The sequence below is a fragment of the Mauremys mutica genome, chromosome 8 (genome assembly GCF_020497125.1).
Source record: "Mauremys mutica isolate MM-2020 ecotype Southern chromosome 8, ASM2049712v1, whole genome shotgun sequence".
Classification (NCBI taxonomy): domain Eukaryota; kingdom Metazoa; phylum Chordata; order Testudines; family Geoemydidae; genus Mauremys; species Mauremys mutica.
This window is the reverse complement of record NC_059079.1, coordinates 70189055-70209605: the sequence shown is the minus strand read 5'-3', so window position 1 is coordinate 70209605 and position 20551 is coordinate 70189055. Positions and strand designations below refer to the sequence as shown.

General features: G+C 53.8%; 1 protein-coding gene across 1 annotated transcript in view; it reads right to left on the bottom strand.

Moving 5' to 3' along the window:
• RGS4 (regulator of G protein signaling 4) overlaps window positions 1-19620 on the bottom strand; it is a 40288-nt gene extending 20668 nt beyond the window's left edge. The window contains 1 exon segment of the mRNA XM_045028190.1: window positions 19523-19620. Coding sequence (XP_044884125.1) covers window positions 19523-19617 — 95 coding nt within the window. The 5' untranslated portion in view covers window positions 19618-19620.
• Window positions 19621-20551: the final 931 nt, after the last annotated feature.

Sequence of the window (20551 nt, the reverse complement as noted above, 5' to 3'; positions counted from 1 at the left end):
GGGGGTGCGTGCACCCACAAGCACTTGTGCACAGTCAATGGCTGGCTGGCTGCTACTGGAGGCCCAAACAGTGGCAATAGGGCGTGGCAGGCCAGGCGAGCAGCTGAGTCCCAGAGGCAGGAGCAGAGGCAGATGGTAAGTGGCCTGCGGGGGAGGTGGAGGGGGCAGCGGTGGTGGTGGGGGTTGGGGGGGGGACACAGATGGACCAGGGGGCAGACTCCACGCCACACCCCCTGTGTCCCCACAAACACAGTCTAAACCCCCACCACTAGAGCACAGTTAGAGAGTTACACAGTCCTTGGTGGCCCCCTCCACAGTGGTCTTCAGAGTTCTGTGCGCTCCCCAGCAGACGGTGGTCCTCTCAGTCCTCTTCCTCCTCCTCCAGGCTCCAGCAGCTCCCCAGGACAAACACAGCAGCAGCAGCTCCTCCTCCAGCAGCGCTGGTGGCCAGGCAGGAAGGACCCCCCACAGGTGGAAGCTGTAGTGGTGGTGGTGGTGGAGTCCTGGCTTCTCCCTCCAGAGATGGGGGAGTGGGGGCTGGCCAGCAAGCCCCTCCCCCTCGCTCAGCAGCAGTCCAGGGAAGGAGCACTCCAGCCAGCACCAGCCACCCAGGAAGGGAGAAGGAGCTCCAGCCAGCGAGGCAGCCAGAGAAGGGGGAGCACTCCAGCCAGCAGGGCAGCCCAAGCAGACAGAGCGCTCCCGGTATCTATTGGGTTTCCGGGAAACGGGGCGGGCAAAGCCCGCCCCATGCTAACGGATCCCCCCCCAGCCTAAGGGGAGGATCCACAGGGCCACAGAAACCCACTAAGTGCGGGGGACAACTTATAAAAGAACAGGGACAGGAGTGAGGTCAAAGGGTCATAAGGAGGGATCCTGATGGGGACACCGAGCAGAGAACCCCGGACAGCGCCCACTGCTCCTCGAAGGCGTCAAGGGAGCCAGCGGATGCCGCCCGGAGACGTGAGCGGACGAGGGACCGGAAACAAGCCCCACAGTCGCAGGAGTCTCCATCGGCCAACCTCCGCTCCCTGGTCACGTGGATGGCCTCTTTAGCCAGGACGAGGAGGAGGTTGACCAGGAGGTCCCGCGACTTTGTGGGGCCACGGATAGGAAGTGCATGGATAAGGAGGTGAAGGGAAAAGTGCAGCCAGAAACATAACAGAATGTCGGTAAGGAGCCGGTATAGGGGCTGCAACCTGGCGCACTCTAAGTAGACATGCGCCAGGGTCTCCCTCACACCGCAGAAGGGGCAGGTGTCCGGGACAGGGGTGAACCGCGCCAAGTACAGGCCCGTGCTCACGGCCCCGTGGAGGAGCCGGCAACTGATGTCCCCGGCGGGCCTCGGGACAAGGGCGGAGTACAGGCTGGCCCACCGGGGCTCCACACCCTCCACAGGTGGCAGAAGGTCCCGCCACTTGGTGTCGGGGTGGGACACGAGGGTGAGGAAGTGAAGGGTGTGGAGCACGAGCGCGTAGAGTTGTTTCCTTGGCGCGGTTTGAAAACGGACCGGCTGCAAATCGAGTACAAGGTCTGGAGAGCCCCATCCGCCGAGCGAGCGTCAGGGGATCCAGCCAGTCTCCCCGGTCGTAGTCCAGGAGGTCTCCGACCCTGGTAGCTTCCGCCAGGACCAACCTCTGGCGCACCACGGGGGACTCCGCCACCCGCACATGGAGCTGGGGGTTGTGTAGCAGGGGCTCCGCAAGGAGATCTGCCCCATCGGTGGCCGCCACGGACCTGGTCGCAGAGAACAGCTTCCAGGTCCGGAGGAGGTCCTGGTAGAAGACCGGCAGCCCGGAGAGGTCTCGCGGAAGACCCCTCGGATCGAGATAAAAGAGCTGCCGGTCGTATCGGAGCCCTCGGAAGCGGCGCAGGAAGGCGTGCGCCAGGGCTCTCCACGCCGGACTACCCGCACCATAAAGGAGCCCCTGCAGTGCCTGGAGGCGGAAGACGTGGACCTGAGTGCGGAGGCACTTCAGGCCCTGCCCTCCCTCCTCCAGGGGTAGGTGGAGTACCCCTGCAGGGACCCAGTGCAGTCCTGGCCAAAAGAACTCCAGCACCACCCTCCGGAGGTCGGTCAGGAACACCGGGGCCGGGACCAGGGTGTTGAGCCGGTACCAGAGCATGGACAGGACCAGTTGACTGAGCACCAGTGCCCTCCCTCGGAGGGAAAGGCACCGGAGGAGTCCTGTCCATTTCCAGAGCCGCTCCGCCACCCTGCCCTGTAAACCTTGCCAGTTCTCCGGCGGAGAGGGATGCGTGGCAGAAAGGTAAACGCCGAGATAGAGCAGCGGACCCGCGCTCCACCGGATGGCCTGAAGCGCGGGTGGGAGGGAGCTCGCCTGCCACCCGTACCCGACCACCAGGCCAGAGCTCTTGGCCCAGTTGACCTGGGCGGAGGAGGCCGCTGAATACACGGCCTGGCAGGCCTCCACCCACGCCAAGTCACCTGGGTCCTGGACCACGAGGAGCACATCGTCGGCGTACGCCGACAGGACCAGCCGCAGCTCCGGCTCCCGAAGCACCAACCCCGTCAGCCTCCTGCGGAGGAGACAGAGGAAGGGCTCGATCGCCAGGGCGTACAGCTGACCTGAGAGGGGGCACCCCTGCCGCACTCCCCGCCCGAAGCTGACCGGCTCGGTCAGGGTCCAGTTGAGCCTGACCAGACATTCTGCGGAAGCGTACAGCACCTGGAGAAACCCCACAAACTGGGACCCGAAGCCTAACGCCTGCAGAGTGCCCAGGAGATACCCGTGGTCCACCCTGTCGAACGCCTTCTCCTGATCCAGGGACAAGAGGGCGAACGACAGACCATCCCTACACCCTAATTCCTTAAGGTCCCGGACCAGATACAAGTTATCAAAGATCGTGCGGCCCGGGACGGTGTAGGTCTGGTCTGGGTGGACCACGTCCGCCAGCACGGACCCCAGCCAAATCGAAATGGCCTTCGCAACGATTTTATAGTCCGTGCTGAGGAGCGAGATGGGACGCCAATTCCGTAAATCGCGGAGGTCCCCTCTCTTCGGCAATAAAGCGAGCACGGCTCGCCTGCACGAAAGAGGGAGGACCCCGCCCCGCAAGGACTCGGCCCAGACGGTGACTAGGACTGGGCCGAGGACGTCCCAGAACACGCGGTAGAACTCCACGGTCAGCCCGTCCATGCCCGGGGATTTATTGGTGGGCATGCGACGGAGGGCTTCCAAGAACTCGGCCAGAGTGAGAGGCAGCTTTAGCCGGTCCCGGTCGCCCGCGCTGACCGTCGGGAGTCCGTCCCAGAGCACTTTGCAAGCGGCAGGATCGGTCAGATCCGGGGAGAAAAGGCGCGCGTAGAAGGTCCGGGCCCTCTCGCACATCTCCGCCGGATCCATGACGGGGGAGCCGTCCTCCGCCAGGAGGCAGGTGACGTGCTTCTTGGCCCCCCTCCGTTTCTCCAGGGTGTAGAAGAAGCGGGAGCCGCGATCCATCTCCCGAAGGAGGCGGATGCGGGATCGAACAAAGGCACCCCGGGCCCGATGGTCTTCAAGGACCCGGAGCTCCTCCCGCTTCTCCCGGCACGCTCCGCAAAGGGATGGATCCTCGGGGCTGGCGGCCAGACGCCTCTCCAGCTCTAAGACCTCCCGCTCCAACTGCCCTATCGCCGCATCCCTCCGTTGGCAGGCGCCCCGGGTGTAGTCACGGCAGAAGAGCCGGGCACGCACCTTCCCCACATCCCACCACCGCCGCGCCGAGGGAAAGGCGCGCCGCTGCCCTCGCCAGGCCAGCCAGAACTCCCGGAAGGACGCCACGAAGCCCCCATCCTCCAGCAAGCTGTTGTTGAAGTGCCAATAGGCCGGCCCCGGCATCTCCGCGCAGAGAGAGGCCGTCACGGTGACGAGGTGGTGGTCCGAAAAAGGGGCCGGCCGGATGCTGGAGGACTGGGCCCGTGAGAGATGGAACCGGGACAGACAGATGCGGTCCAACCGGGAGTGGCACGACCGATGGGCTTCCACCCGGACATAGGTGTACGAGGAGGCGTCGTCCGGGTGGTGGTCGCGCCAGACGTCCACCAGGGAGTGATGGGCGACGATCTCCCTGAGGATGTCCGCGGCGGCCGGGCTCTGCTCGGTCCCCGAGCGGTCCCGCTCCTCGAGGACGGTGTTAAAGTCCCCGCCCAGGACCAGGCATTCGCGAGGATCCAGGGAGCTGAGGAAGGCGGACACCTGCCGATAGAACCGCAGCCGCTCCGGGTCCGATGTCGGGGCATAGACGTTGATGAGGTTGACCACAAGCCCCGCCATGCGGACCCGGAGGTGCAGCAGGCGGCCCGGCACAGCCTCGGCGACTCCCAGCACCTCTGGCCGTAGGTCGGGGGAGAACAGGGTAGCCACTCCAGCCTGACGGGTGGTGAGATGGCTGAAGTAGACCCCGTCCCCCCACTCCAGCCGCCAGCTAGCTTCGGCGGCCGGATCCGTGTGGGTCTCCTGCAGGAAAACCACGGAGTACCCCCCCTCCCGAAGGAAGGAGAGCACCTGGCTCCGGCGGAAACCCACCCTACAGCTCCGGGTGTTTAGTGTGGCAAAGGTGATGACTGCCATGAGGAGGGCTGGGGGGGATCCATGTCAGCAGGGGCGCTCACGGCCCCCGTTGGGCCGCGCAGCAAACCGTGGCCCACCCCAAAGGCGAGCAGGGAGTCACGGAAGCCGCGCGCCCGGTGGTAAGCCGCGACATTCTGCTTCCCGGTCCCCTTGCCCTCCCCTATGAGGGCCCGCGTGGCCAGGAGGATCCGGTGGAAGTCCCCCCAGCGCTGGAGAGCAAGCACGACCTTGTTGCGGGAGCCCCGGACGTCCTCCAAGAACTCCCGCAACTCCTCTCGCAGCGAATGGGGGGGCGGGGTCACTGGCCTCTGGGGGTCCACCGGTAGGGCCTCTGGCGCAGCCCCGTGGCCCGCTGGGATGGGTAAACAAGGGGTGGACCCGCGATGTGGTGCCCGATGGACCAGCGCCACCTGGTCCGCCCCGGACCTTGGCTCAGTGAGGGGCGGCGGAGGGAAGAGCGCAGCCCCTAGTGGGTCGGGACTGTGGAACTCAAAGGCCGCTCCCTGGGAGTCATCCTCCGGGAAAGGGAAGGAGACAGCCCCAGGGGCGGCAATAACATCACAGGAGGTGGAGGGGGCGAGGCTGGGGTCAGAAGCAGGGTTGGGGGGGGGGACAGAGATGGGACCCTGGGCCGCAGGAGCAGGACCATCGGTAAGCGACTCCTCGCGGCCAGGCTCGGGGGTTTGAGGGGTAGGGAAGGGGTCCCCAGTGACACCGGGCTCGGGCTCAATGGCAAACAGAGCAGCCTCAGCATGGGGAGATGTGGAACCCTCAGGGGGGCCTCCACCCGGGAAGGAAGTCGATTGCCCCGCACCACCAAGGGACACCCCCAGTAGCTTGTTTCCCGGCCACGAGGCACCGGCCGTCGCCTCAACAGGCTCGGCGGCCGGCAGCAGGGTGCCATCCGCAGCCGGGCAGGTCAAGGGGTCCAGGGGACCCTCGGAGGCGGGAGCGGAAGTAACAGGAGGGATGGTGGAGCATGGGGAAGGGGGAGCTGGGGTGAGGTCGGCCAGGTCGAGGCCCGTTGGCAGAGGGTCGTCCTCCCCCGGGGTGACCAGGGTCAGACCCAGGGCCTCGATTTCCGCAAAGATGGAGGGGAGCTCACCTCCCACCACCCCAGAGGTCTCCCCACTTGCGCCCGAGGCGACGCTCACCTCGGGTATTGCGGGGGGCACAGGCAGCAAGGGAACAGGAGGGGCTTCATCGGGGGCCTCCGCAGGGAGGGACCGCGGAGGAGGGATGGTGGTACCCTCCGGTGCTGCCACGTCTGCCCTAGCCGACATTGGCAGATGGGTCAACCCCTGGGGCACGGCGGAAGGCTCGGTGTCGGCGGCCCCCTTTCTGGTCTTGCGGGGGGTTTCCGCCTCAGGTGGCACGGGCGGAGCCCGAGCCTTCCGCTTACCCCGCTTACCCTCCACCCGGGTCCAGCCCTCCATGGCATCGCCTGCGGGCTGGTCAACAGGGATTGGGTCAGGGGGCAGGGAAGACAGTTTGGGGGCTGGGAGAGGCACTGGTGGAACAACAGGAGGGAGGGACGAGTCCCCCTGGGGAGAGCCCCCTCCCATGCCCAGCAGTACCCCTGCCGCACCCTCCTCCACAGGCCCCGCCAGAGTGCAGGCAGTGGAGGCGGGGCTCTCCCGCTCATCTGGGCGTCCCGGAGAACGTACCCCTGAGGCCCGAGCGGGAGCATTGACGGACCGAGGGGGAGGAGGGGCGGCTCTGGGTACCGGCGATGGCGGGGCCAGCATCCTGCCGGGGCTCGGGGGTCCCGAGAGCTCCTCCGAGCCGGGCCAAGGGGCAGTCCCTCCGGACGTGCCCCGTCGCCCGGCAGAGGTAGCACCGGGCCTCCCCCGTGGCGTAATGCACCCGGTACTGGGCCCCCTGATAGGGGACCAGGAAGGACCCCTCGAGCGCCTCTCCGCCACGTGCCGCCGGCGGCAGCTGAAGCTGCACCTGCCGGCGGAACGAGAGGACGTGACGGAGGGCGGGGTCCTTGCAGCCCAAGGGGAGAGGGCTCACCACGGAGATGGGCTTCCCCAAAGTAGAGAGGGCGGGTAACAGGGCGACATTGGGCAGGAAAGGAGGGACGGAGGTCAGGACCACTCGGACACCCAGGTCCTCCAGCGGCTCCAGGGGGACGAACACGCCTCCCACCGCCAGGCCCTTCTCCACCACCTCCTGGGCGGCGGCCTCCGAGGCAAGGAAGAAGACCACCTTGCCGTACATTTTGGAGGCCGCCACGATGGCCGTGGGCCCCACCACCCTCGCCAACGCCCGCACGTAGGTCTCCACGTGGGGCGAGGCGGGCACCAGGAGGCAGCGGACACCGTGCTTCCGGGTCAAGGTGGGGAAGGGGCCCCGGCCGCTGTAGATGGTAGCGGAGGCGGCGGTCGGGGGAGATGACATAGCGGCGGGCGGGGGGGCCGCCGCCACCTGGGCGTACGCTCTGGGGGCCGAGGGAGGGGCACCCGCAGAGCTGGTGGAGGGGACAGCGGGGAGGGACGCCGCGGCCGGTGGCGGGGCCGTGGCAGCGGTGGCAGGCTCCGCCATGGAGGGCTTAGTCCGCCTAGCGGGGCCCTTTCCCTTCTTGTTGCCCTGGCCCTTCCTGCCGGCTGGGGGGGCTCCCCCAGAGGCAGAAGGGGCGAGGGACGTGGCAGCAGCAGAGGGCACCCCGGCGTCCGCCGCTGCTGGCGCCTCAGCGGGAGCGGTGGCAGGTGGTCTGGCAGCGGCGGGTGAGGTCGAGACCGGGAGGCGTTTGGGGGGAGCAGGCGAGGGAGGGGGGACAAACGTCATCCCGGGAATCCCACCCGCTGCGTCTCCCTCCATGCTGAGTGGGGAGGGAGGGAAAACACCGGAGAAAGGGGACGGGGGGGAAGAACAGGTCACCCACTCCTCCCTGCTAGGCTGTGGGCAGGGAGGAGGGTGCCAAACCGGGGGGAGGAGGGCAGATATGGGGACTATCAAGGACTTGGGGGGGGGGGGTCGGTCACCGACACAGGATCGAAACCCGGCTCCCCTAGCTGCACTAAGGGAGGGGAGGGGAAACAAAAGCAATTGCGGGGGGTGCAGTGCAATAGGGGGCAAACTGAAACAGGGGAGAAACACAAGCGCACTGATGGGGCTATGGGCGCACGAGGGGAGGGGTTAATCAGGGCAAGGGGCCGCAGAAGGAGGGGAGCAACCAGGCTGGGGGCAGGGCAGAGAGACCGAGGGGCTGGCTGCAGAGCTGGGGCGGGACAAACAGAGCAGCAAAGGGAGACGGGCGGGGCAGGCAAACAAACTGAAGCTGGGCGGCGGGGGAAGGCTACAAGGGGCAAATGGGGCAGGCAACAAGGGGCAAAGCTAGGGGGCCTGTTGCAGAGGGGAAGGGGTCAGTCCAGGGGAAGGGGGGGGTGCGTGCACCCACAAGCACTTGTGCATAGTCAATGGCTGGCTGGCTGCTGCTGGAGGCCCAAACGGTGGCAACAGGGCGTGGCAGTCCAGGTGAGCAGCCGAGCCCCAGAGGCAGGAACTGAGGCAGATGGTAGGCAGCCTGCAGGGGTGGTGGAGGGGGCAGTGGTGGTGGTGGGGGTCGGGGAGGGGGACACAGATGGACCAGGGGGCAGGCTGCACGCCACACCCCCTGTGCCCCCACAAACACAGTCTAAACCCCACCACTAGAGCACAGTTAGAGAGTTACTCAGTCTTTAAGGCCCCCTCCACAGTGGTCTTCAGAGCCCTGTGTGCTCCCCAGCAGCCGGTGGCCTTCTCAGTCCCTTTCCTCCTCCTACTCCAGGCGCCAGCAGCTCCCCAGGACAAACACAGCTCCAGCAGCAGTAGCAGCAGCAACTCCTCCTCCAGCAGCCCTGGTGGCCAGGCAGGAAGGACCCCCCACAGGTGGTAGCTGTAGTCGTGGTGGTGGTGGGGTCCTGGCTTCTCCCTCCAGAGATGGGGGAGTGGGGGCTGGCCAGCAAGGCCCCCCCCACCCCTCACTCACTCACTTGCTCAGCAGTAGTGGCAGCAGCAGTCCAGGGAAGGAGCCTCCAGCCAGCAGCAGCAGCAGCCCAGGAAGGGAGAAGGAGCTCCAGCCAGCAAGGCAGCCAGAGAAGGGGGAATGCTCCAGCCAGCAGGGCAGCCCAAGCAGACAGAGCAGTAGCAGGGTGGACCCCTGCTCCTGCCCTGAGGGGTTTAAAAGCAGCCTGGCAGGGCTTGAGAGCGGTGGCTCTAAAAGCTAGGCTGATTGGGGAAGTGGCTGCAGCTGGGCCACACCCAATCAGGCCACAGCTGGCCCCTATAAAAGGCCAGGGAAGCCAGAGGCAGTCAATTGCTCTCTGAATGCAGAGAGAGAAGGGCCTAGCTGCAGGGAGCTTGAGACTGGATAACTGAGTGAAGCAGGGCTGGGGAAAGGCTGAGGAGCTGGGGAGCTCCAGCCTGGAAAGCCCCAGGCTGCGACCTAGCGAAGGGCTAACAGGTACTGAGGGTTGCAGAGGGCAGCCCAGGGGTAGGCCAAAGCAGCAGGTCCAAACCCTCCTTGCCAGTGATGAATAGGCTGATACTGCAGTCTGCCCCAGGATGTGGGGCTAGACAATGACTGGCAGTAGCCATACACTGAGGCAAGATAGGGATAGAGGGTGGGGGTTCCCTGACAAGGGGAAGCCCTGAGAGAAAAGGGGTTACTGCCAGGGGGTTACTTTGCTTCCAAAGACTGTTGGTGTACAAATTTTAAACAATTTTTCAATTAAAAGATCTGGCCAATGAAATTTCTTTTTTACTTAAGCAAATGTATTAGACTTTAGTATATCACATTTTCCTGATATTATCCAAACACTTTGAATTCCAAGTAGAATAAAACAAGTATCTGCATTTTGAATTAACCCTTCTATTTGATTTTGAACTATGAAAATATTAAACACAATAATTCTGCCCACAAGACAAACACCACAAGACAGGACATAAAACACAGAACATAATTCCTATTGTGCCAGTAAATGCATGGTATGTTGATTGCTTTTCAGCTGGCATCAGTTTTCTCTGATTTTCTGAAAGACAAAAAAATATAGGTCTACCCTTTCTGGGCAATCAGTCATTGCTTAAAATATTTCCTTTATATACAAATACCCTTATTGGTTTCAGGCAAAACAGAGGAATTACCCCATATTTTCTTGTATTTGTTTCATAGGCAGTCCAGGTTTCAGTGGCTCCTACCTTATCAGTTAGATAATTTGCATTAAAACAGATGCTTTCTGGCTTGCTTCTGGATCCAAAGCTATCTACAGCTTAAAGACTCTTATTTAATAGGGACACAATCGTTTTTACCAGAATTTTTATTGCCTTTTACTTTTAACTCCTGCTTTCAGAACACACAATGATCCGAAAACACCACTTATTGTAGCCCCTGTGGCAAATTGCCAGCACTATTATGATGGGTCTCGTGCTCTCTCTTCTTGGGGGGGGGTCAGGGCACCATTTCTTGCCCCTGAATATTAACTGCCCCACTAGTGTCCTAGAGGAGGGGAGTGGAGAGGGAGGGACCTGGGCCCGCCCTCTACTCCAGGTCCTAGCCCAGGGGCCCTGAGGATAGTAGTGAACCACTTGAACTGGCAGTTCCTTCCCCTGGGCTACTTCCCTCTCCTGCCCTTCAGCTTGTGGGGGGCTTCCTGTCCTCCCTCTGCACAAGCCAGGTGACCCTTACCTAGGGTCTTAGACTTCTTAGCCCACCGCAGCACTCCTCCAAACTGTCCTCTGCTTCCCTCCAAACTGTTCTCTGCTCCAACACCAATCCTTTCTGCTCCAACTCCTTCAAACTGTTCTCTGCTCCAACACCAATCCTTTCTGCTCCAACTCCTTAAAACTGTTCTCTGCTCCAATACCAATCCTTTCTGCTCCTACTCCTCCAAACTGTTCTCTGCTCCTACTCCCACACTGTCTGATTGAAGCAGGGGTTTTTATCATGTGACTGACTGCAGGTGCTCTAGTTAATCTATAGCAAACTTTCTTCCCCTAACAGGGAATAAGTCTCCCTTCTAACCCTCTCCTGCTGCCCTCTGGCCATGCTGTATCACACCCCTTAGAACCTAATAGGATTTTAATTAAGTAACACTGTAGATTTACATTTCTTTAGTTAATTTGACTAAATTGTTCATAGCCAAATGATTGCAATCAAATAATTTCTTTGCCTGGATTTATTTACAAACATTTCAAAGACACCAAGAATTTTCCTCTTTAGCATTTTACAAAGTTCAACTGCTTGATTCCCTCTAGCAACTACAGAGTTAACTTCTCACTCTCTTTCCTTAAATCACTTGCTTATCTCCCAAAACGACACCCAATCAACTCAGATTTTACCATTCCAATTATTGTTCCAGGGATTTAAGTTTCCCATTCCTGTACTTACTTACTCCTTTTCTTTCACTATGCCCTCCAAGTTTCCAACCTGTTTTCTAATCTCTCTGGGCCTGATCCTGCTTTTCTCGCTGAACCATCCCTTCCATGAGCACCAGCTTTGTTCCACTACCAATTTAGCAAGGAGGGTGGGCTTCTCAACTAGTGCCCACCCTTCCTGGTCTCTTCCCTTAAACATTCTTACTCACAAGGCTACTCGAGTCTTCCCTTTTGAGGTTTGCCTCCTGGGCAAAAACACATGGCCTACTAGCATTTAACTATTCGATTCCATCTTTGTGGCAAACACACTGCTGTTACGGCGTATGCTGAGCACAAATGGTTAAATTTTGACAAGTCCCTGAAGGACCGGTACTTGCTTAGCCTATGCTTCCTTTTCTGCCTGGAGGTCCTGTCTGAAGACTTGCAACTTGCCCTGGGCATAGGTTTGAGTTGCTGCCTGGTTCATGATCGTTACGACTGGGGGTAGATCCACCTGACACCCTTCCCAGTCAACCGGGGTGGAGAAAGGAATGCTAAATCCCTCTCCGGTTCTCAGACTTACTGCAGCTGAGAGTGGACATACCTTTAATCATGCAATCCTCAACATATAACACCAACAGTACCAAGCAAAGCAAACATAAAATAACAAGTGCAAAACAAATAGATGTGCATTCTGCAGGGCTCCCCGCCCTACTCAATTTTCCACCAAAGTGTGACAGATTTCTGTTACCAATCTATCCCTTGTGTCAGGTGATTAGGCTGACACCGCAGGATCGTTGGTGGGGGAGAAACACACCATATGACAGAATTTTAAAGCTTCCTTAATAAAATAATAAAACAACAACAGAAAGTGTTGGGAACACTCCCACATCACTCAGGGGAAGAAAAATATTAATGCCCCAAGCCCTAAGCCACTTGCATACTCACAAACGTATGTCCAGACTGGACACGTCTGTGTATAACATCCAGAGAAGGGCGGGGGGGTGGACGGGAAATTATCCTGTATAAGGCTTGTCCAGAATCTCCAACTTGCTTCCGCTCTTGGGAGGGCTATTCTTTAACACCCTGGGGTCTCCTGCAGCATCTCTTTCAGGGTCGCAAAGGCAGACTGTTGGATCTCACTGGACAGCTAAGCTTTGCAAATGTAATCTCAGTCCTGTAACTTGTATTGCCTTTGGTTTGCCTCTGTCTATATTTTTTCACAGCCAGCTGGGGCTGAAAGCAGTTTTTCTTTGTACTTGGCATGGTCTGTGTTGATTCTTGACCTTGAACTCAGAGCAGGTTTCTCTTTATCTCTGGGCCAAGGTGAATTTCAAATTAACCCGTTCCTTTCCTCAATAGACAAATTGCTCCAACTGTGTGTCAGAGGCTTTTTGGTGATTAAAAGCTCCTCTGAGATGTATGATCTTATCTAGATGGAAGGTACCTTCTAGTGGGCATTGTTTAGATGGATTTTCACACATGTAAAGATTCCAATTGTCTAAATACCTGCAGGTTCTAGGATCATAATGTATGTACATGTAATATGCTGGGGTACCCTTAGGGGGTGAGGGGGAATGGTTAGACTGTCCCCCACCCATTTTCCAATCACACACACACAGGGAGGGCACCCTGTCCGCTAGCGGCTCATAAACTAAGGGTATCACACCACAAGTCACTCACACAGGAAAGATTAATGAGGATGACCCTCCTACACCTCCCTTCAGCAAAGAGCTAGTCTCAAAGAGACGGCGCTGCTTACTCTCATTGCTTCCAGTGAAATGGTCAGATCAGTCAGTGGCTCATGTGGAGAGGAAAGGAGGAGGGAAGATGGGTTCACACAATCCTAGACCCAGGCAGGCCCCTCGCCGGACGAAGCCAGGCAGAGACAGCCCACCTTGGGTTGGATCTTTTACCGATCCTCTAGGTGGAGTCACCTGGCTTGCATTAGAGTATCTCCGGTTACGAGCCTACGGCTTCGCAGAATACTTGGGGTGTCTTCTGGTGACTCTCTTTCACACTGGTATACCCACACACACACCAAGGCCTCTATTTCTAAATACCACAATGCATCTTTACTTTATGTCCAGACTCAATACACTTTCCCTTTTGAGGTGGTAACAACCCCTCAGCACCGGTTCATTAACCTTATGCATTTCCCTTATGCATTAACCTTATTGGGGGCGGCCAAACTATAGACCCCAGTACCACGTACAACTACCTTATTGAGGGTGGCAAACTAAGTCCTCAGTACCACTTCAAACTAACCTTATTGGGGGTGGAAAAACAGTTCCCCAGTACCGCTCTGCATTTGATCTTGCTGCACAGTCAATAAGTTCGGATGGTGTAAGCCCAACAGGAACAAACGGCCCCATAGGCAGTCCTCCTCTGATACCCCAATAGAGATTTCAAAAGGTCTCTAACTCTATTGTGGAACCATGAGGTTTGAAGTGGAACGGTCCACAGCAGCTGCCGTTGTCTCTGCAGGCATTGCCATCCCAGACAAGCCCCCAAATTGTCGGAGAAAAACAGAGTTCTCACTCTCAGGTTGGGTGCAGCAAGTCAGATACTTTATTCTCTAGCAATTGCATGGAGGGAGAGAGTGCACTAGGACACAGGGTTTCCCCCATCTAGGCAGGTCTCTCTACAGGTAAACAATTACAGGAAGGGTAGTGTAGATACCAGTCTAATAGGTGATACTAGTGGTAGAATGTCTGTGCCTAACCGGGTAAAGAATGTCAGTGAAGCCAAACAGCAAAAATTAAGATGTCTGTACACTAATGCGAGGAGCCTAGGTAACAAAATGGAGGAACTAGAGCTACTGGTGCAGGAAGCGAAACCGGATATTATAGGGATAATAGAAACATGGTGGAATAGTAGTCATGACTGGAGTACAGGTATTGAGGGCTATGTGCTGTTTAGGAAAGACAGAAATAAAGGCAAAGGTGGTGGAGTAGCATTGTATATCAATGATGAGGTAAACTGCAAATAAATAAGAAATGATGGAATGGATAAGACAGAGTCTGTCTAGCAAAAATCACATTGGGAAAGAAAGCCTCCCCTGAGATAGTGCTTGGGGTGTGCTACAGACCGCCGGGATCTGATTTGGATATGGATAGAGACCTCTTTAATGTTTTTAATGAAGTAAACACTAATCGGAATTGTGTGATCATGGGAGACTTAAACTTCCCAGATATAGACTGGAGGAAAAGTGCTAGTAATAATAATAGGGCTCAGATTTTTCTGGATGTGATAGCTGATGGATTCCTTCACCAAGCAGTTGAAGAACCAACAAGAGGGGATGCCATTTTAGATTTGGTTTTGGTGAGTAGTGAGGACCTCATAGAAGAAATGGTTGTGGGGACAACCTTGTGTGGAAGCAGGGAAAGAATTAATAAGGATTTGAAGGGGATTTTAATGCATGTCAGTCAGTTAGCAAGAGTTAGCCTAGCTGTAACCCTAATGACGTGAGACTTCTAGAAGCAAGAAAGAACTGTGTAAAAAGTTATTATGGCCTTGCAACTTGATAACCAAATATGCAGGCTGGCGTCTTTTAGGAGTGAGACAAATAAGATAGCAGAAAGGCTTATGTATAAACAAAATGTATTTGTTGCTTTTTACCATCTGTATTATTGCTAGAAATTGTCTGTAACAAAGGTATAAAGGCTTGCTGTAATTGTTTACCAGTTGAGAGACCTGTCCGGGACTGGGGCGACCCTGTGTCCTATGGCACTCTCTCCCTCCATTGTAATTACTGGAGAAATAATAAAGTATTTGATTTGCGTTCTCAACACTCTCCATTGTTGTTTTATTATTTTTAATGAAGCTTTCAAATTTGGTTATATGGTGTGTTTTGTTCCCCCAACCTCCTGCAATGTCAGCCTGATCACCTGACATGAGGGATAAATTGGTAACAGATATTTGTCACAGTTTGGTGAGCAATTAAGAATGGGGGAGCCCTGCAGAATTTACACCATCTATCTGTTTTACTTTTGTTATTTTATGTTTGCTTTGTTTGGTACTGTTGGTGTTATATGATAAGGATTGCATGATTAAAGGTGAGCCCTAATAGAATAAGGAAACACTATCTGGTTTTGGTGCACTATCTGGTTCTGGTTCTGTTCTGTTTAACCGGTTACTGTTGTTTTTCTGCTCTGTTCATTTGGGCGTTAGGTGTGTGGGCGGAACTGAACTTCTCGTTCGTAATTCCTCAGGGTGGAAGCCATGTGTGCGATGAAGCTCTGAGGTTGTATTGAGATCCTTCTGTCCCGCCCCCTGTAACGGACAATGTAATAGAAGTAGAAAAATCTGGCTTAGACTGTAATTCTCTCTGCTTTCTGTGTAATTTTCTTTTCTGTTTAAGTGTCAGCAGACTAATGGGTGGGTCTCTGGGTAGACCCCCTAAAGGGGTTTGGATTATGTGTTAAGTAAATGGCCTTTACCCAATGGCCATGTATTTTTGCCCAGGTGGCAAGCCTTACTAGGGAGGACTCGGGTAGTCTTGTAAGTAAAAATGTTCTAGGGCAAAGACCAGAAGGGTGGGGGCTAGTTGAGAAGCCCACCCTCCTAGCTAAACTGGTAGTGGAACAAGCTAGTACCCATGGAAGGGATGGTTCAGCGAGAAAAACAGGATCGGGCCCAGGCGGGCAGGCAACAGACTAAGAGATTGGAAAACAGGTTGGAAACTTTTGAGGGTGTAGTGGAAGGAAGGAGTAAGTGAATATAAGCATGAGGATTTCAAATACTCAGGAGGATATTTGGAATGGTGATTTGAATTGGTAAGTGGCTGTTGGAAGACAAAGCAGGTGATTTAAAGGAAAGTGAAAAGCTGACTCTGTAGTTGCTGGAGGGAACAGCAGTTGAACTTTGTAAACATGCTAAAGAGAAAAGTTTTTGGTGTCTTTAAAATGTTTGTAAATAAATTCAGGCAAAGAAATTATTAGATTGCAATCATTTGGCTATGAACAATTTTGTTAAATTAGTTGAAGAATGTATACAGTGCTATGTAATGAAAATTGTATTAGGCTCTAAGGGCACTGTAAGTGGTGATGTTTTCTTTCAGTGTTTAAAAGCAAAAGTTAAAAGTAAAAAGCAAGCCAGAAAGCATCTGTGTTAATGCAAATTATCTAACTGATAAGGTAGAGGCCGCTGAAACCTGGGCTGCCTATGAAACACATACGAGAAAATATGGGGTAATTCCTCTATTTTGCCTGAAATCAACAAGGGTATTTGTATATTTTAAGCAAAGATTGACTGCCCAGAAGGGGTAGACCTCTGTTTTTGTCTTTCAGATAATCGAAGAAAACTAATGCCAGCTGAACAGCATTCAACGTACCATGCATTTACAGACAGAGTAAAAATTATGTTTTGTGTTCTATGTTCTGTCTTGTGGTGTTTGTCTCGTGGCCAGAATTGTTGTGTTTAATATTTTCATGGGATGGTCTGATTTGAAATCTAGCGGAAGTGTTGGATTGAAATGCAGATACTTGTTTTGTTCAACTTAGAATACAAAGTGTTTGGATACATCAGAAAAATGTGATATACTAAAAGTCTAATACATTTTTTAAGTAAGAGAAAGAAACTAAATTGGCCTAATCTTTTAATTACAAATTGTTAAAATTTGCATACCGACGGTCTTTGGAAGCACAGACATGAAAAGTTAACCCACTCCCCATATTGTACATGGGATCTTCTGGCTACCTCAGATTTCTAGCCAGAGGGCTGGGGATGGTAGGAAGCTATTGCTGTTGTTAAATGTACCGCTCACAAGACCCCTCATGATGAAGTTACCCGTGGAAATGCTTTGGCAGACTGCAGCCAAAGCAGTGGCCCTTTCCGTACCTCAGGCTGAACATACTTGTGTCCTAATTGGGCAGCTTTCACTAGCCTCCCTTGAGGATCTGGCTGAGATCCAGGAGGCTGCATCAAGAACCGAGAAACACTCTTGGAGTGCTGCTGGATGCATTTTACATACTGATCATCTTTGGTGTGCCCCGGATGGTTGCCTGGTGGCACCGAAGATGTTACTGCCCTATCTTGCTCGCATATACCATGGAATGGCACACGTGAGCAAAGGGGGGATGGTTGCTGCAGTTAACATAGATTGGTGTGCACCGAGTTTCCCTTCTGTAGCACATTCCTACTGTCAACACTGTGTGATTTGTCAACAGCACAACATTGGTAAAGCTGTTAAAGCAACGGGCAGCCCACCCTCCTCCTTGGGGACCTTTTGTAAATATTCAGATTGATTTTATTCAAATGTCTAAATGTTGTGGTTATGAATATGTATTAGTTTTAGTTGATGTATTTACCAATTGGGTTGAAGCTTTTCCTTGCAGGAAAGCAGATGCCAGGACTGTTGTGAAACTTCTTCTTAAAGATTTTTATACATGTTTTGGCATCCCTGTGAGTATCAACAGTAATCGTGGAACTCATTTTACTGGACAGATTGTAAAGGAGTTATGTGCAGCTCACTGCCCTCACCACCCACAGTCTGCTGGGACAGTGGAACGCCAGAACCGGATTTTAAAGAATAAACTGGCCAAGATTTGTGCTGAGACAAACTTAAAGTGGCCAGATGCCCTTCCTTTGGCACTGATGAGTATGAGAGCCATTCCCAATCGAAAGACTGGACTCAGCCCTCATGAAATTTTGACAGGACGCCCAATGCGACTACCAGCTGCACCCCCACTAACCCCAGCTCAGATGGACATTCATTTGATGGATAACATAATGCTTAAGTATTGTCAGGCACTAATGAAATGTGTTAAGTCTTTTTATACACAGGTGAAGGAAGCACTACTGAAGGATCCTGTGCAACCTTGCCACTCGTTGGAACCAGGAGACTGGGTCTACATAAAGATCCATCAACTAAAGACTGCTTTGGCTCCATGCTGGAAAGGCCCTTAAGTCCTGCTGACTACCAACACTGCTGTGAAGTGTCAAGGACTACCTGCCTGGACCCATGCATCGCACTGCAAAAGACCCCTCCACCTCGGGAGGACACTCCTACTGATGATCAGCGTACTCCTTCTTCTAGCCCTGCTGTACCTTCTGGACAGCAGGAAAAAGGACAAGGTGACGTGCTCGTAACCTCTCCCTTGTCCACTGACAGACCTACTCTGCTTTGAACTTTTCTAGAAAAAGCAAAAGCATTACAGGGTGATGTCCTGGTAATCTCCCCTGTAGGATGCTGAACCACGACTGCTTCGGGAAAGGAGAAGAAGAAACACTCACTCCACTGAAATTGCCAAAGTCCAGGAATTCCTGACTGAAAAGAACATTAAGAACTGACCCTGGTGAAGAGAGAAAGAATTACACACTGGCAGGAAAAAAAAATTGTGGGACCCATGCTTGGGAATGTGGTATTGATTGGATTTTGGGGTTTATTCTACAGGCTACGCCCTGTGTTTTCGCCCTGGGTGCTGGCTGGTGAGTCTTGCCCACATGCTCAGGGTTTAACTGATTGCCATATTTGGGGTTGGGAAGGAATTTTCCTCCAGGGAAGATTGGCAGAGGCCCTGGAGGTTTTTCGCCTTCCTCTGCAGCATGGGGCACGGGTCACTTGCTGGAGGATTCTCTGCACCTTGAGGTCTTTAAACCACAATTTGAGGACTTCAATAACTCAGCCATAGGTTAGGGGTTTGCTACAGGAGTGGGTGGGTGAGATTCTGTGACCTGCATTGTGCAGGAGGTCAGACTAGATGACCATAGTGGTCCCTTCTGACCTTGAGTCTATGAGTCTATGAGCATTTATACCTTTGATTACATACAATAATAAGCAACAGCTGCATTTTGTTTATACATAGGTCATTCTGGTATCTTATTTTTCTCATGTCTATTTAGACTATAGTCTACATTCCATACTTATCTAACACAAGGTCGCAACAACTTCTCACAAAGTTCTTTCCCACTCGCCTCACACAATCCTAGCTTCTACAAATCTTGTGTTGTTAGGATTACAGCTAGCCTGACTCTTGCTCACAGAGGGGACTGTTTGCATTGAAATCCCCTTCAAATCCCTGTCAGTTCTTTCTCTACGTCCACAACTGTTAGTTTTGCTAAAGGCATAAAGAACATAGAATTGACACACCACAATAGACCAATGGTCCACAGAGCCCGGCATGCTGCATCCTTTGTCCTGGGATGTACCATAACCTCCTAGCCCTGCGTGCTGCCCCTCTGTCCTGGGATGTATCATATTCACCTAGCTCTGTGTGCTGCCCCTTCTGTCCTGGGACGTATCATAACCACCTAGCCCTGTGTGCAGCCTCCTGCATCCTGGGACTAGGGTTGCCAATTTTGGTTGGCCGTATTCCTGGAGATGTAATCACATGACATAACCTTTCATGAAAGATTAATCTTTAATTCCTGGAGACTCCAGGACAATCCTGGAGGGTTGGCAAACTAACCTGGGATGTACCATCTCCACCTAGCCCTTTGTGCTGTCTCCTTCTGTCCTGGGATGTACTGTATCCACCTAGCCCTGTGTTCTGCCCGCTGTTGTCCTGCAGTGGCACCACCAGGAATGTTAATGAACTACTGTAATGAAGGAGCAAACTCTCCCTGCCAGCGTCAGGCCCTGCCACTCCTGCCTCCAGCTTTTCTCTTACCTCTGGGGTGGAGCCAATTTCTCCTTCTTGCTGTGGGAAGAGCTGTGCTCACATGAATCAGGCTTCTGCAGTAAGAAATCCAGATGATGCTTCATATATTTTGCACTGGAAGAAAGAAACCAAGAAACCATTGATAAAAGCTATTATTATTAAGAGCCAAAAGGCAGGGTCTTTGTGCAAAATGAAACAGCTTATGGGCAAGGTTCTGTGGCCTGCAATGCACAGGCAGTCGAACTATTTGATCATGATGGTCCTCTTCTGACTTTAAAGTCTATTAGTCTATGAGCTTAGAACTCCTCAGTATTACGGGTCCATTTCAGCTCTGCATGTCCAACCCTGATGCATCACTTGTCAGTGTTCACTTCTTCTGTTTTGGACAAATAGCATTAACATAGGAATTGAAGCAAGTGGGATCTTACATTCAGTGAATTGGACTTTCAACAGTATAACAAATATGATTATTGCAGCTTATAATAAGTTGCTTGATTAGCTGCCTGTTAGGAGATCACTGCAATAGAAGAGGTTTTATTTGTTATTATTTCGTTTGAAATATAAAATGTAGTTATACTCAGAAAAGTATCACAATTATGTAACAAAGGCCCTTTCATCAGCTCTGTGCATATTCAAGGCCAATCTATCTGTTTATTGACAAACCAGGCCTGCCACAGTTACTTTACTTACATGGCTTCCCAGAATCCTACCACATAAGCACTGTGGATACACTAATGAGCTGACCCTCACAACATCCTGTGAGATGGGGAAATGGAGTCACAGAGCTTCAAAGTGTCACAAAGGGAATCTGTGGAAAGGCCAGGAAATGAACTCAGAGCTTCTGCATCCTAACAGCAAGGCTGTCCTTCCACTTTGATGAGCCAATTTATTTATAGCAGAGCAAGCTGAGTTCCATCCTGCTTGGAGCCTCATCAAAGGAATCAGCTGATTGCAGAATCTCTGGGCTGAATTTCTGCACTTGCAGTTGACTTCATCACCTCAATACCACTCCAGATTTGGGCTTTTATTACTGAGGTT